The following is an 18,017-nucleotide window of genomic DNA, read 5'->3' on the forward strand; positions in this document are numbered from 1 at the left end:
AGGACATAAAAGAGTCATTATTCTGGAGTTCATTCAACACAGCAACGGTGCCAAGCCTGGGCCCAGACCCTCCACTCTCCTCTGGTACCCACTGCCCCTAAACACCCCGACAGGGGGCAGGCAGGCAGGCATAGAGGAACACAGGTCCAACCCAGAGAGACCTAGCCTCCACCATGGCATACAGCCCAGCCAGCCTGCCTGCCTGATTCATTAATGCAAACACAGCTCTAGATTCAAATATGTAATACTTTGGATTAAATACCACTGGCTAAGGACTACAATCTCTGAGGGTTAATTAATTAATTATATTCAGTCTGTTTTTTTATGGTTGAACACATGCTGACACTGTTATTGTGTGGCATCCTTGCTGAACAACTACAATGGGTGTGGAAGAAATGGTGTTCGGTATTCCAACCGCAAATGTTGTGATTCTCTACAGCTTGACGGGAAAGTGTGATAAAATACAGTGGAGCCTATCTTAACCCCACTCCCCTATCTCTTATCTGCTTTCCCAAATGAGAAAACCTGGATGGTTTCTCAGAGCCCACTTTCTGGCTGGATGGGATCTCATTTGGTTTAATATATTTATCCATTCATTATTGTTCCTTTTTATTGGGTGGCTAATAATGTGAATAATTTGTCCTTATCTGTGTGGCTGACAGGCGAATTTACACTCCAACTCAGCAGGTAGATAGAGGAATGACTCCACTTCAACACTCCCTCCTCCTCTCTTCTCCCTCCTCTCCTCCTCTCTTCTCCCTCCTCTCCTCCTCTCTTCTCCCTCCTCTCCTCCTCTCTTCTCCCTCCTCTCCTCCTCTCCAAACTCCAATGAAACATGACTGACAGGCCGCTGTATAAGTAGTTGTCATAGCAACCAACCCATTACTCTGACAATAGCTTTCTCTGTAACACATACTCTCTCTCCACTCTTTCTTTCTTTCTTTCTTTCTTTCTTTCTTTCTCTCTCTCGCTCTCTCGCTCTCTCTCTTTATTTCTCTCTCTCTCTTCCTCTCTCTCTCTCCCTCTCCCTCTCCCTCTCTCTCTCTCTCTCTCTCTCTCTCTCTCTCTCTCTCTCTCTCTCTCTCTCTCTCTCTCTCTCTCTCTCTCTCTCTCTCTCTCACTCTCTCCCTCTCCTCTCTTTCATCCATCCTGGCTTATTGAAGGCTGCACGTTCTTATGCAAGCCGACACATCGGCCCGGGTACTTTTACAATCCCCCTCGTGAGGGCTTTCTCCTGGAGCCTGCAGCAGTGCCAAAACCCTGAAACTCATCCAATTGCTATTCACTGGAAGTGTTCTTATGCATTTCACTGTCAAACCCCCAAGCAACTAGAGCCCCAGGAATGTAATCAGCCGACACACTGTAATAAGTCTCCAACACGGTAGATCTGACTGCAGAATTGCTCATGTATGCAAGATGGGAACCTTAAAACTTTCAAGGCTACAGAAAATCAAAGTAAAAAATACTGTCTCTGACTGTAGCATGATTCATGTTCGCTAGTTTAATACATTTATAAGTGATTGTAATGCGATGTCAGTGTCGTAAATAAAGCATTGGATTATAATTACGAGATTAAAAGATACTTTGCAGATAAAGCAAATGTTATTTTTTATTTGATTTCAAATTTATATGAAAACACACCTTGATACAAATTCTCAGATGGCCCCAGGAACCTTCAGGATATAGAACCAGGCAGAACATTCACCATTCATTCTTCATTCTTCCATGCTTTCATTTCCAAAGGATTTATTCCAAACAAACCGCTGCTTCTCAACTCAGGCCAGATTGAACACGATGGGTGTGTCTTTCAGGACAGAGTTCTTGGTAGTTAGGAGGAGCTGTTGCTGTAACAGTCACAGGCAGATTCATGTGCTGCGTCTAAATGACCTTAACAATAGTAAACTAATTGTGATTCTATGTGATGCAAATTTCTATATTTTTCAAACAAAATGTATCTCCTACCAATTAGGCAGAGGTGTGTTCACGGAAAGTGCTTTTAGACAGTATTCATTCATGTTGACATATTCCACATTGTATTGTGTTGAAGATGTGTGGAGTACAGAGATGAGGTAGTCATAAAGAAATCATGTTAGACACTATTATTGCACATAGAGTGAGTCCCTGCAACTTATTATGTGCCTTGTTAAGCAAGTGTTTGACCCTGAACTGATGTTGGCTTGCCATAACAAAGGGGTTGAATACTTACTGACTTAAGACATTTCAGCTTTTCATTTTTTTAAATTCATTTGTAAAAGAAATAACATAATTCCAGTTTGACATTATGGGGAACTGTGTGTAGGCCAGTGACAAACACATCTCAAGTTAATAAATGTTTAATTCAGGCTGTAACACAACAACATGTGGAAAAAATTCAAGGGGTGTGAATACTTTCCGAAGGCACTATATGAGCTGTGTTGGTGTAGTGTCACTATATGAGCTGTGTTGGTGTAGTGTCACTATATGAGCTGTGTTGGTGTAGTGTCACTAATGAGCTGTGTTGGTGTAGTGTCACTATATGAGCTGTGTTGGTGTAGTGTCACTATATGAGCTGTGTTGGTGTAGTGTCACTATATGAGCTGTGTTGGTGTAGTGTCACTATATGAGCTGTGTTGGTGTAGTGTCACTATATGAGCTGTGTTGGTGTAGTATTAGGTTACGGATTGCAGGTCATTCTGGTCTCAGCTGTGTTCATGGTCATGTGGACGACCAGTTCAGTTGTTAAAAACAACAGTCATAACAGTTATTTGTGGAGTGGCAGTAATCAGTAGCTGTGTTCCCTCTGTGAGAGACAGCACTAATCCACAAAGCTGCATTAACAGCCAGTCGATACTGTTAAAAAAGTCCTGAGCACTGGGACATGCATCTTACTGGACTGGCTGAGGAGATCTTTTGAATAGCAACAATAGAACTCCCTCTTATTCAATGATTTAAGAACAGTATCTCAGAGGGGTCATCATCAATCTGGGCTCCCCCTAAAGGGGTGACTAATTTATATGTGTGTGACAGCTTGAGGGTGCACTGGTATGTGTGTGTGTGTTTGTGTGCTGTTTTGGTGTTTATGTTGCGTGTGGGTGTGTTGTGTGTTGTGTGCGTACATGTGAGTTCGTAGTCTACTGTAGATCCACTAAATGATCCTCGCTGTGTGTTGTAGCTAGATGAGTATCAAGTCCCAAGGTGCCGTTTTACTCCAGAGTAGCACAATAATGGCTTGAGAAATAGGTCTCTAAGATGATGTATTTTCATGCGGTGTTAGCTTGTTTTCAAAGCACACTCACTTAGGAGAGGAGCATGTTCTCTATTTCTCAGCAGGAGCTGAAGAACTTGTGTTACACTGCCCTCTAGATACAGCAGCACTGGAGACATCCGTATCCCATCACATTACGCCTGTCTTTCAACCTCCACATCAGGACAATCCAGTGGCATTTCTGATGGAATACAGTGAAGAGCTAACAGCCCAGAATGGGACTCCAATTTGCCCTCTGTAACCAACCAATGTTACACACAGATCTGATCTGATATATGGGTCTATTCCTGATGTGCTCTATTATTCCATTCAGCTCTAGGTAATTTGCCATTGAGCAGTCTATCAGCGATGGGACAGTTTCAATGTCGTATTTTGAGGCGTGCCACAGGAGTTCTGTTCATGACTTGAATGGCATAGTACGGAACATATGGAATTCATATAGGTCAGCTGCATACATTAATCCTGCCTTGTCACATTCCCATCATCCATAGAGGGGACGATGCTATAGGAGTTAGGCTCCTGGAAGGGCGCTATGGAGGAGAGGGCAAAGGCGTATGTCTGTGTGTGCGCGAGGCTGAAAGAGTGGGTGCAAAGAATTGAATCCCCCTCAAACCCACCCCACCTCCAAATTCATATTCTGCCCCAAACAACAGGAAGAAGCGTCTTGGCCTTTTATTTTCCAGTTCAGGGCTTTCTCTTTTGAAGATAAATGCTCTCCAATCCACCATGACAGGTGTCACATTGGATCGCTTCCATTTTGATACATACCCTCTGATCCTGCCACTAACAATAAAGAGTGTCACGAGGGCCGCTCCTCCCTTGACAGTGCCATGACACTGGTGATTATTTTAAAGGTGCATCATTGGTCATGCTGAGTCAGGGTGCTGGCCGGGGCTCTGTCTGTGGCAGGGTGGCAGCGACCGGTGCAGCTCCATGGGACTAGGCTGGCTGCTGGAGGAGGAATATGGACATCAGTAGGTCCTGCCTGGGTCAGGTCACGCCACAGCACAATAACAGACAGTCTCTCTCTCTCACAGTCTCTATCAGCCGCAGAGGTCACCCTGACATACCGCATTACCAAAGACTGGGAATGATGTTGAACTCCAAAGCCCAGAGCCTGGCCCTGGATTCCTCTTCTGCTTGTGTTTGCCTTTGTTACATAGGTGCACTCAAAGTTATAGAAAATCTGTAAAGGGGAGGTTGGTAGTAGTGTTTCTGCCAGTGGGATTTAGTGAGCAAAGCATTAATCATATGAGCAGAACAACAGTAAACATAGCATGTCAGGTCAAGGTAAAGAGAAAGTCCCCCTGCATTTAACAGGACTCAATAGTACAGCGTACCATATTGAAAAGTCAGCATTATTCACCTTCTCTGTGCCGGAGAGACGTGCCATTGTTCATTGAAGAGCTCTGGAATATTATTTCTGTGGTGATACACTGAAAACACTGGATCAGCAGCAATTAAACATATAGTCTGAGGCAGAGGGAGAGAGGGAGATTGACAAATAACAAATAGCCTGTATTCAGTCAAATTGAAGGTCAGCAGTATAGGAGGCAGAAGCAGACATATCCATATAGTGGACTGCCTGGAGCTCCTGGTGTATCTGAAGGACCATACACAGCTGTTTCATCAGCCTGCTGCTTCCTCCCATTCCCCCAAGGTAGGGGCATGGCCGCGCTCTGATAGAACCCAAGGCCTTCCCAGGGCTCAAATATGTGAGCAAACCCAATTATCGTTGAAATTAAAATGAGCAGACTTGGCACAGGAACAATACACCGTGACTCAACTCACAGAGCTAAATGGAGCAGACAAATACATTGCCCTATGTTCATATACCGGCCACTGAGCACAGTGAGCAGAGCCTACATTGTTATACAGATGTAGGTTCTTAAATAGATCACTCTTTTGCTGAGAATTTTCCTGCCTAGCAGGTAAGGCAAACTTTTAGTATTTGAGTTTTAAAAAGGCTTCTGCAGTTTATAATTTCCACTTTGAAACTTGATTTTCCCTAACGAAAAATAAATCAAAACCTACAAAAATGGCCATTCATTTATAAGCCACATAATATTTCACATTTCCTGTTGCTGCAGGATTATTTTCCTGCTGTATCAAACTGGCTCAAATTAAGATCCTACATCGGTATATCTAAGGCAATATGACATTATGGTTGCAATACTCATTTAGACTGGTCGCATTGAGAGGGCAGTTTTATTTAACCCCTAAATTGCTTTTCTCTTTGTTTCAGAAGACAGGAAGCTGTTTGTGGGGATGCTGAACAAACAACAGACTGAGGAGGACGTGTACCGCCTCTTTGAGCCCTACGGAATCATCGAGGAGTGCACCGTCCTAAGAGGTCCTGACGGAAACAGCAAAGGTAGGAAAACAATTATATACTGTACCTCAGATATTATCTAGGTCACTGTCTATTCCACAGTTAGTTTCAGCTGAGAAATCACAGATTCATAATGGGCATTATTTCTTTTAGTAGTAAAAAAACACTCAAAGTAAACAGGTTTCTTTATAGGAGCCATCATGGCTTGTATTATGCTCAGAATGGTCTTCCAGGTTATGTAGGCCTGTAAGGGAAACATTCCCATAGATGAACAATAAGAAGGCCTAACTGATGCACTGCATTGTAGCAGGGTCGTTCCACCAATTCAGTGCCTTTTGAGAAGTATTTCACTTCATATTAACATTCTGTCACAAAGAGCACATGTTCAACTAAATAAAAAAACATGTTTTCCCATCTCAAGAGGTTGAATAAAAAAATAAGTGCCTATTAAGTGGCAAATAAAGTTACAGGGTTGACCGTAACAGGGTTGACCGTAACAGGGTTGACGATTTCATCTTAATTCAGCCATAAATCCCCTTGCTGCAGGGGTAATGGACATATGTTGTGTGTAACAGAAAGTGGCAATTAAATGCAAGCTTCACAAAAAATGTGAAATTGTTCAAACATGTCTAGGCTGCCAATCTATGGGTAACAGGGTTGACCGTAACAGGGTTGACCGTAACAGCGTTGACCGTAACAGGGTTGACCGTAACAGCGTTGACCGTAACAGCGTTGACCGTAACAGGGTTGACCGTAACAGGGTTGACCGTAACAGGGTTGACTGTAACAGGGTTGACCGTAACAGCGTTGACCGTAACAGGGTTGATCGTAACAGCGTTGACCGTAACAGGGTTGACCGTAACAGTGTTGACCGTAACAGGGTTGACCGTAACAGCGTTGACTGTAACAGGGTTGACCATAACAGGGTTGACGTGTTATGCTCGGCCCACTCAGTTTTACATCACAAAACACAAAAGAAAATTTCCAAAAATAGTAGAATCACCTGCTTTTACACTATGTTTTTACTATTAGGTGTTCAATGTTCCTTTTTAATGTTTTTATAAGGAATAGTTTCCCAATAATAAGACGAGAGTTAAGTTCACATTACAGGGTTAACTTTAAAATGAGGGACAGACATAAATCAATCACTAATCACATGACATAAATAATCATCATCAGAATTGACTTTGTCAAAACAACAAAATAACTAGAGCTTTACAATGATGGTGAAAACTTTGAGAAATGTTGGAGTTAAAATCTTCCTAGAAGTTTAAAGAGGGTGCAGGAGGGGACATGTTAACATCTTCCTAGAAGTTTACAGAGGGCTTTCGACTCTGTCAATCACCATATTCTTATCGGCAGACTCAACAGCCTCGGTTTTTCGGATGACTGCCTTGCCTGGTTCACCAATTACTTTGCAGACAGAGTTCAGTGTGTCAAATCGGAGGGCATGCTGTCCGGTCCTCTGGCAGTCTCTATGGGGGTGCCACATGGTTCAATTCTCGGGCCGACTCTTTTCTCTGTATATATCAATGATGTTGCTCTTGCTGCGGGCGATTCCCTGATCCACCTCTACGCAGACGACACCATTCTATATACTTTCGGCCCGTCATTGGACACTGTGCGATCAAACCTCCAAACGAGCTTCAATGCCATACAGCACTCCTTCCGTGGCCTCCAACTGCTCTTAAACGCGAGTAAAACCAAATGCATGCTTTTCAACCGATCGCTGCCTGCACCCGCATGCCCGACTAGCATCACCACCCTGGATGGTTCCGACCTTGAATATGTGGACATCTATAAGTACCTAGGTGTCTGGCTAGACTGCAAACTCTCCTTCCAGACTCACATCAAACATCTCCAATCAAAAATCAAATCAAGAGTCGGCTTTCTATTCCGCAACAAAGCCTCCTTCACTCACGCTGCCAAGCTTACCCTAGTAAAACTGACTATCCTACCGATCCTCGACTTCGGCGATGTCATCTACAAAATGGCTTCCAACACTCTACTCAGCAAATTGGATGCAGTCTATCACAGTGCCATCCGTTTTGTCACTAAAGCACCTTATACCACCCACCACTGCGACTTGTATGCTCTAGTCGGCTGGCCCTCACTACATATTCGTCGCCAGACCCACTGGCTCCAGGTCATCTACAAGTCCATGCTAGGTAAAGCTCCGCCTTATCTCAGTTCACTGGTCACGATGGCAACACCCATCCGTAGCACGCGCTCCAGCAGGTGTATCTCACTGATCATCCCTAAAGCCAACACCTCATTTGGCCGCCTTTCGTTCCAGTACTCTGCTGCCTGTGACTGGAACGAATTGCAAAAATCGCTGAAGTTGGAGACTTTTATCTCCCTCACCAACTTCAAACATCAGCTATCCGAGCAGCTAACCGATCGCTGCAGCTGTACATAGTCTATAGGTAAATAGCTCACCCATTTTCACCTACCTCATTCCCATACTGTTTTTATACTGTTTTTATTTATTTACTTTTCTGCTCTTTTGCACACCAATATCTCTACCTGTACATGACCATCTGATCATTTATCACTCCAGTGTTAATCTGCAAAATTGTATTATTCGCCTACCTCCTCATGCCTTTTGCACACATTGTATATAGACAGCCCATTTTTTCTACTGTGTTATTGACTTGCTAATTGTTTACTCCATGTGTAACTCTGTGTTGTCTGTTCACACTGCTATGCTTTATCTTGGCCAGGTCGCAGTTGCAAATGAGAACTTGTTCTCAACTAGCCTACCTGGTTAAATAAAGGTGTTCTCAACTAGCCTACCTGGTTAAATAAAGGTGAAATAAAAAAATAAATAAAATAAATAAAAAGGGTGCAGGAGAGGCCATGTTAACATCTTCCTAGAAGTTTACAGAGGGTGCAGGAGGGGCCATGTTAACATCTTCCTAGAAGTTTACAGAGGGTGCAGGAGGGGACATGTTAACATCTTCCTAGAAGTTTACAGAGGGTGCAGGAGGGGACATGTTAACATCTTCCTAGAAGTTTACAGAGGGTGCAGGAGGGGACATGTTAACATCTTCCTAGAAGTTTACAGAGGGTGCAGGAGGGGACATGTTAACATCTTCCTAGAAGTTTACAGAGGGTGCAGGAGGGGACATGTTAACATCTTCCTAGAAGTTTACAGAGGGTGCAGGAGGGGCCATGTTAACATCTTCCTAGAAGTTTACAGAGGGTGCAGGAGGGGACATGTTAACATCTTCCTAGAAGTTTACAGAGGGTGCAGGAGGGGACATGTTAACATCTTCCTAGAAGTTTACAGAGGGTGCAGGAGGGGCCATGTTAACATCTTCCTAGAAGTTTACAGAGGGTGCAGGAGGGACCATGTTAACATCTTCCTAGAAGTTTACAGAGGGTGCAGGAGGGGCCATGTTAACATCTTCCTAGAAGTTTACAGAGGGTGCAGGAGGGGACATGTTAACATCTTCCTAGAAGTTTACAGAGGGTGCAGGAGGGGCCATGTTAACATCTTCCTAGAAGTTTACAGAGGGTGCAGGAGGGGACATGTTAACATCTTCCTAGAAGTTTACAGAGGGTGCAGGAGGGGCCATGTTAACATCTTCCTAGAAGTTTACAGAGGGTACAGGAGGGGCCATGTTAACATCTTCCTAGAAGTTTACAGAGGGTGCAGGAGGGGACATGTTAACATCTTCCAAGAAGTTTACAGAGGGTGCAGGAGGGGACATATTAACATCTTCCTAGAAGTTTACAGAGGGTGCAGGAGGGGACATGTTAACATCTTCCTAGAAGTTTACAGAGGGTGCAGGAGGGGCCATGTTAACATCTTCCTAGAAGTTTACAGAGGGTGCAGGAGGGGCCATGTTAACATCTTCCTAGAAGTTTACAGAGGGTGCAGGAGGGGCTATGTTAACATCTTCCTAGAAGTTTACAGAGGGTTTACAGAGGGTGCAGGAGGGGACATGTTAACATCTTCCTAGAAGTTTACAGAGGGTTTACAGGGGTGGAGGGGGGCATGTTAACATCTTCCTAGAAGTTTACAGAGGGTTTACAGGGGTGCAGGAGGGGCCATGTTAACATCTTCCTAGAAGTTTACAGAGGGTGCAGGAGGGGACATGTTAACATCTTCCTAGAAGTTTACAGAGGGTGCAGGAGGGGCCATGTTAACATCTTCCTAGAAGTTTACAGAGGGCTTTCGACTCTGTCAATCACCATATTCTTATCGGCAGACTCAACAGCCTCGGTTTTTCGGATGACTGCCTTTCCTGGTTCACCAATTACTTTGCAGACAGAGTTCAGTGTGTCAAATCGGAGGGCATGCTGTCCGGTCCTCTGGCAGTCTCTATGGGGGTGCCACATGGTTCAATTGGGCCGACTCTTTTCTCTGTATATATCAATGATGTTGCTCTTGCTGCGGGCGATTCCCTGATCCACCTCTACGCAGACGACACCATTCTATATACTTTCGCCCGTCATTGGACACTGTGCTATCAAACCTCCAAACGAGCTTCAATGCCATACAGCACTCCTTCCGTGGCCTCCAACTGCTCTTAAACGCGAGTAAAACCAAATGCATGCTTTTCAACCGATCGCTGCCTGCACCCGCATGCCCGACTAGCATCACCACCCTGGATGGTTCCGACCTTGAATATGTGGACATCTATAAGTACCTAGGTGTCTGGCTAGACTGCAAACTCTCCTTCCAGACTCACATCAAACATCTCCAATCAAAAATCAAATCAAGAGGGCTTTCTATTCCGCAACAAAGCCTCCTTCACTCACGCTGCCAAGCTTACCCTAGTAAAACTGACTATCCTACCGATCCTCGACTTCGGCGATGTCATCTACAAAATGGCTTCCAACACTCTACTCAGCAAACTGGATGCAGTCTATCACAGTGCCATCCGTTTTGTCACTAAAGCACCTTATACCACCCACCACTGCGACTTGTATGCTCTAGGACTACATATTCGGCCAGACCCACTGGCTCCAGGTCATCTACAAGTCCATGCTAGGTAAAGCTCCGCCTTATCTCAGTTCACTGGTCACGATGGCAACACCCATCCGTAGCAGAGCAGGTGTATCTCACTGATCATCCCTAAAGCCAACACCTCATTTGGCCGCCTTTCGTTCCAGTACTCTGCTGCCTGTGACTGGAACATCAAAAATCCTGAAGTTGGAGACTTTTATCTCCCTCACCAACTTCAAACATCAGCTATCCGGCAGCTAACCGATCGCTGCAGCTGTACATAGTCTATAGGTAAATAGCTCACCCATTTTCACCTACCTCATTCCCATACTGTTTTTATACTGTTTTTATTTATTTACTTTTCTGCTCTTTTGCACACCAATATCTCTACCTGTACATGACCATCTGATCATTTATCACTCCAGTGTTAATCTGCAAAATTTTATTATTCGCCTACCTCCTCATGCCTTTTGCACACATTGTATATAGACTGTCCATTTTTTCTACTGTGTTATTGACTTGCTAATTGTTTACTCCATGTGTAACTCTGTGTTGTCTGTTCACAGTGCTATGCTTTATCTTGGCCAGGTCGCAGTTGCAAATGAGAACTTGTTCTCAACTAGCCTACCTGGTTAAATAAAGGTGTTCTCAACTAGCCTACCTGGTTAAATAAAGGTGAAATAAAAAAATAAATAAAATAAATAAAAAGGGTGCAGGAGAGGCCATGTTAACATCTTCCTAGAAGTTTACAGAGGGTGCAGGAGGGGACATGTTAACATCTTCCTAGAAGTTTACAGAGGGTGCAGGAGGGGACATGTTAACATCTTCCTAGAAGTTTACAGAGGGTGCAGGAGGGGACATGTTAACATCTTCCTAGAAGTTTACAGAGGGTGCAGGAGGGGACATGTTAACATCTTCCTAGAAGTTTACAGAGGGTGCAGGAGGGGACATGTTAACATCTTCATCTTTCTAGAAGTTTACAGAGGGTGCAGGAGGGGACATGTTAACATCTTCCTAGAAGTTTACAGAGGGTGCAGGAGGGGCCATGTTAACATCTTCCTAGAAGTTTACAGAGGGTGCAGGAGGGGACATGTTAACATCTTCCTAGAAGTTTACAGAGGGTGCAGGAGGGGACATGTTAACATCTTCCTAGAAGTTTACAGAGGGTGCAGGAGGGGCCATGTTAACATCTTCCTAGAAGTTTACAGAGGGTGCAGGAGGGGACATGTTAACATCTTCCTAGAAGTTTACAGAGGGTGCAGGAGGGGCCATGTTAACATCTTCCTAGAAGTTTACAGAGGGTGCAGGAGGGGTGCAGGAGGGGACATGTTAACATCTTCCTACATGTTAACATCTTCCTAGAAGTTTACAGAGGGTGCAGGAGGGGACATGTTAACATCTTCCTAGAAGTTTACAGAGGGTGCAGGAGGGGACATGTTAACATCTTCCTAGAAGTTTACAGAGGGTGCAGGAGGGGCCATGTTAACATCTTCCTAGAAGTTTACAGAGGGTGCAGGAGGGGACATGTTAACATCTTCCTAGAAGTTTACAGAGGGTGCAGGAGGGGACATGTTAACATCTTCCTAGAAGTTTACAGAGGGTGCAGGAGGGGACATGTTAACATCTTCCTAGAAGTTTACAGAGGGTGCAGGAGGGGACATGTTAACATCTTCCTAGAAGTTTACAGAGGGTGCAGGAGGGGACATGTTAACATCTTCCTAGAAGTTTACAGAGGGTTTACAGAGGGTGCAGGAGGGGACATGTTAACATCTTCCTAGAAGTTTACAGAGGGTGCACGAAAGGACATGTTAAAATCTTCCTAGAAGTTTACAGAGGGTGTACAGAGGGTTTACAGACGGTGTGCAGAGGGTTTACAGAGGGTTTACAGAGGGTTTACAGAGGGTGTACAGAGGGTTTACAGAGGGGGCACGAAGGGACATGTCAAAAGGCAGAATTTTGTCACTTTAGCAAGTCTTTATTCATAAACAAATCGCAATTCACCATGAGGTCTATAAGGGCATCTCATTTAATATAACATGCTTTTAAAATTCAATATTGGTGAACAATTACTACTTAAAACATCAAAGCGATGGAATAGGCACTATTTTCATTGAACGACCCAGGCCCCATGGTCTGTCAACCTAGGCAACTAGCACACAGTCTGGTAGAAACCAATACCTTCTGACATGCAGTAAATAGCATTGGGAGCCCTGCTTCTTCATGTCTCTGAAACATAGTCCCATGCCAGTGCTTATGAAAATTGCTGTGGAATGTTGTGGAGGTTGAGGTCCTGGCATTGTGACTCGACAGTCATACAGAAGTAAAGAGGGAATGGCGGATGTCATAACAATTGCATTGTTCTTTGCGAGACACTGGGGCAACTACATTCTTTAAAAAAATAACCCTTTGAAGTACCCTTGTTGGTTCCAGGTAGAACCCTTTTGGTTCCAATTAGAACCATTTTGGGTTCCATGAGGAACCCTTTCCACAGAGGGTTCTACATGGAATCCAAAATGGTTCTATCTGGAACCTAAAAGTGTTTTACCTAGAACCAAAAAGGGTTATCCTATGGGGACAGCCGAAGAACCCTTTTGGAATCCTTTTTTAAGAGTGTCGGGGAGGTAAGATTTAGTCCTTACTTACTGTTTGGGTAATGTGAATGAACATCAATGTCATATAAGTCAGATAATGCAATCCTTTACAAAAACAAAGATTTACAGATGTTTATAGATACCTGTCTGTCAACTAACTGTTAACTGTCAACTAAGTTTACATACATATTTATTTATACAGTATATTATCAGGCTCAATTATTTTGTCCAGAGGTAGACAGGAGAAGAGCGTTTGATAAGACCACACTTAAAGATGCAGTAATTCTCTAGGTTTACCCCCCTGGGTTCCTTCGCTGCAGGTCCTGATCCAACCGGCATTAGTCCCTTCAACATGTTTAGCTTCTTTCCAGGAACTGTAGACTAATGCATAATGACGTCTTAAGACAATATGTATTTCACTGGGTCTGTATTTAATATGCACAGACAGGCATGTGGTGCTAAATAGCATGCTTTTCTGCTTCATCAGTGCAATCTGTACAAGAGCCTGCAGCTTGAGCAGCCTGGGGAGGAGCAGCCTGCTGTGCAATGGGAGTCTCTCTGTGCCTCCCTGAAATGTTTTGACGCGCTTCTCTTCACAGTGTTTAATAAAGGCACCCTGCCTTTTATTCACTTCCTGTGTGTATGTGTGTGCGTGCGTGTTTGTGCGTGCCGGCACCCTGCCTCTTTCTCCATCCCTATGTGTGTGTGTGTGTGTGTGTTTTTCAGGCTGTGCCTTTGTAAAGTTCTCCACACACGCGGAGGCCCAGTCTGCAATCAGTGCCCTCCATGGCAGCCAGACCATGCCAGTAAGTACACCTCCTGCCTTCCTTCCACACAACCACATACAACATTCACAACACTAACAAACAACAACAGCAACTTTACATTAGATTCTACTGATCAACCTCCAGGTTTTATTGACCGACACAACGTGCAACTGTCCTCATAAATATTCCAGCGTCAACAAGCAAACAGGTACATCCATAAACCTTCTGTCACGCTCATCATAATGATTGGACCAAGGTGCAGCGTGGTGGGCGTACATTATCCTTTAATAAATGAACACCGAACAAAAACAACAAACTACCAAACTAAACGTGACGCTACTGGTGTGCACACAGGCAACTATCTGTAGACAAGATCCCACAAAGCACAATGGCTGCCTAAATATGATCCCCAATCAGAGACAAAGATAAACAGCTGTCTCTGATTGGGAACCATACTAGGCCAACATAAACCATTAATCACCTAGATGACCCACCCTAGTCACTATCACGCCCCAACTATCAGAGAATAAACAGCTCTCTATGGTCAGGGCGTGAGACCTTCTTTAGAATGAAAGGGATCGGTAGTTTTTGCGAGTCTAATTACAGGAAAATGATTGAACATTCATTTGCATCTCATGGAATGAAAATGGGTTGAGCTATCGGAGAAAAATGTTTTGTCATGTTTCCGTTAGACCCTTTAACAAATACAGTAATCCTAGCAGTCGCTACTGTGGTGCTGCTAGGTGTGGTTATTATTTGTTTGTGGCCGGTGGTTAGCCCCGGTTAGCCCCGGCCCCTCTAAACCATTGATGCATAGAAAGAAAGGGCACTTACTGTGCACTCTAAAGCTGCATTATAGTTATTCTGTGCGCTACGTATTATTCAGTGGGCTGAAGTACACTCAGCCTATACACTCTCTTTGTTGGAGAAACTCAGGAGCCTGAACTCTCCCTCTTTCACCATTGCGGCATTAGACCACGTGGTTTTATTATTTACTGTATGGGGGCACAACACGTGGATAAAGAGAGCGCCGCGCTAGCTGACTGTGTCATTCGTTTTGGTGCAAACCTTGAGGTCAATATAAGTGCAAATGACTCGGGGACGTGAGGATAGGCTGGAGATAGGTTGGAGATAATCTGGAGATAGGCTGGAGATAGGCTGGAGATAGGCTTGTGTACTCTCTGATCTGTGGTATTGGACAGCCACATTGTTTTTCCTTCTCCTCTACTGTATATCTCTGCCTCTCTCCCCTCACTCTTCTCTCTTTCCCGGCCTCCCGGGATAATAGGCAATAGACTTGTTTACTCCACCTTTCACTACATCGGCTGCTGAATGATTAATTTGTGTATGAGCAGCGGGAGGGGCGTGCGGGTGGGAGATAGGAAGAACAGAGGAAGGGATGAAGGAGAGATGGAAAAGCGAGTGAGGAGGAAAATGGACAGGATTTATCCCCTCCTGGTCGGCTAAATTGATTATTGAAATCTTCTCAGCATCTCATCTCCTGTGTCAGAGGTTTGGATGGGCGTGTGTTGGCCCCGGTCGCTCCGTCTCGCCAGGATTACACAGACAGACAGACAGACAGTGCACCATTAGGCCTTGAGCTGGGCTTGGGATACTCAGAGGACAGTCCTGAATTATCCTACCGGACTACATCTGCATGAACAGCACTGCATTGAGAATGGAACAGCATCGTTACAGGACTTCTAACAGTACATCTATACAGTGTCTTCCAGGCGGTAATCATGAACTATTCCATGCAATGAATGACCCTGTTCTCTCTATTCAAAATTCTCCACATCTAGGGTCTATTTAAATTAGGAAATGTTATAACAAATGAATACCAACTATGTCAAACACAAAATAATAGGTGTGCAGCATATACAAGCTATTCCAAAGGCAGAAGTGATCAGTCTAGGAAAAGAGATGGCTATGAATAATTTCTACCCGAGAGCCTAGCTGAATGTAAACACTATAACGAACAGCAGCAGTTTCTTAACAGATAAGCAGCAGATCCCCTAAGCATAGCAGAACACACACACGCAAGCACACAACCATGCACACACACACACACACACACACACACACACACACACACACACACACACACACACACACACACACACACACACACACACACACACACACACACACACACACACGCAAGCATACAACCATGCACACACACACACACACACACACACACACACACACACACACACACACACACACACACACACACACACACACACACACACACACACACACACACACACCACACACACACACACACGCAAGCACACAACCATGCACACACACACACACACACACACACACACACACACACACACACACACACACACACACACACACACACACACACACACACACACACACACACACACACACACACACACACACACACACACACACACACACACAACCATGCACACACACACACACACACACACACACATGCTTGTGCACTGACAGGTCCACACGGGCAAATGTACACACACACACTCTCTCTCTCTCCTCTCTGTCACATCCTCATACAGCCATCAGCCAGGGTCAAAGGCTCACTGGCTGATCTTATTTTCCAGCTCGGAGGACTTGAGCCGAATACATTTGCCTTTTTCATGTTGGGGGGTGTCAGTGTGTGTCTATGTATATGTGTGTGAGAGGGATCTGAGTGAGTACATGTGTGTGGATATGACGTTCAGAGATTGTGTGATTGCATGTGGTCTCTTGTGAATGTGTGTGTGTATGATAATGAGCGTGTGTATGTGTGTGTTACTGTTTGAGCATATGAATGTGAGAGGGAATGTGTCTATAGGTGGATGTCTCTATCCCTAAGTGTGTATCTGTGTGCATGAGTGTATGAGTCTATCCATCTATATGTATGTGTGTGTAAGTGTGTGTAAATTTATGAAAGTGTGTGTGAGTGTGTGTGAGTGTGTCAGAAGCAGGAGTGGAATGGGGTTGTGGGAGGTGATGACAGGTCAGATGTGAGACCCTGACAGGCTCTCCCTTCCATTCCACGCACGCATGCCCCTGCCCCGGGGCTCAGAAGACCTCACATGGCTCAAGACGTCGCACAATTAAACATTTAAATGCTGGAGCTATAAAGCAAATTGCTGGGATTCAGGATGAAGGTGTCTGTGGGAATGTCCCGGGACAGAATAACAGGTTCAGGACCAGAGAACCCGGTTATTCTCCATTTGAGCATAGGAAAGGATTGGTTCAACTTTAGACTGTGATGGACACACTGTGGCTCTCTGACAGTGGAGGCTTCTGATTGGAGGACGGCTCATAATAATGGCCCGGACCGGAGCAAAGGGAAGGGCATCAAACACCTGGACACCATGTGTTTGATGTATTTGATACCATTCCCCTCATTCCGCTCCAGTCAATCCCATGACTCTGTTCTCCCAATTACGATGCCACCAACCTCCTGTGCTATCTGCCAGACAGGGAGATACGCTGAGAGGAGATAGTCAAAGCCCACAGCTGAGTGTGATCTCGCTTTCATTAGTTTATTCACACCATAGAATGAGAGCCAGTGTCAGGGTAATAAAATGACGAGTTTAATGTTAGTAGGTTACTTCAGATGGATGAGATATCTATGTTCGTCACATTAAACAATTTCTTAATATTTATTTTTCCTCGTGTCACTTCCCAAGCAATTGACATTCTAATCAGAGCCGAATGGATTGCACTCGTTTGTTATTTTACTAACCAAGCAATAAACACACAGTGTGCCTTAATTCATTCTCAGTGGTTATTTAGTGCAGAGTAATGGGATTCAGGCTATCATATCAGATCATTTAAACATGAAACAGAACAATAGAAAGTTTAATCATGAACTCACTAAACTACTTCCTGTCAATAGCGGCTGTTTATTCCTGTTTGAGACAGTTGAGTAGGAACTAGGAACCTTTGTTCTGGTTACTAAGCCATCGTGTGACTAAACCAAAGAGACAGGGACACCGCTACAGGACTCGCCATGTGACACTTGAGTCCGTTACAGGTTGCAGCTGCTTATGTAAGATGACGACATGCACAGGATAATTCAACCTTATTTCCTTGTTCTGAAGTTTTGCACAGAGACGGAGGTGTAACGTTAAAG

At 44.4% G+C, this 18,017-nt stretch overlaps 1 protein-coding gene across 12 annotated transcripts in view; it reads left to right on the forward strand.

Moving 5' to 3' along the window:
• The window catches only part of LOC118359241 (CUGBP Elav-like family member 5), a 418,411-nt gene that overhangs the window by 341,418 nt on the left and 58,976 nt on the right, over positions 1–18,017 (forward strand). For 8 of the 12 annotated variants that reach the window (XM_035737648.2, XM_035737651.2, XM_035737649.2 and 5 more), the window contains exons 4-5: positions 5,490–5,618; positions 13,851–13,930. In XM_035737648.2, the coding sequence (XP_035593541.2) occupies positions 5,490–5,618; positions 13,851–13,930 (209 nt within the window). The remainder of the gene's footprint in view (positions 1–5,489; positions 5,619–13,850; positions 13,931–18,017) is intronic. The other 4 variants (XM_035737650.2, XM_035737656.2, XM_035737658.2 and 1 more) reach the window with 1 other exon arrangement.

This window comes from Oncorhynchus keta, chromosome 26 (assembly GCF_023373465.1).
Source record: "Oncorhynchus keta strain PuntledgeMale-10-30-2019 chromosome 26, Oket_V2, whole genome shotgun sequence".
Lineage (NCBI taxonomy): Eukaryota > Metazoa > Chordata > Actinopteri > Salmoniformes > Salmonidae > Oncorhynchus > Oncorhynchus keta.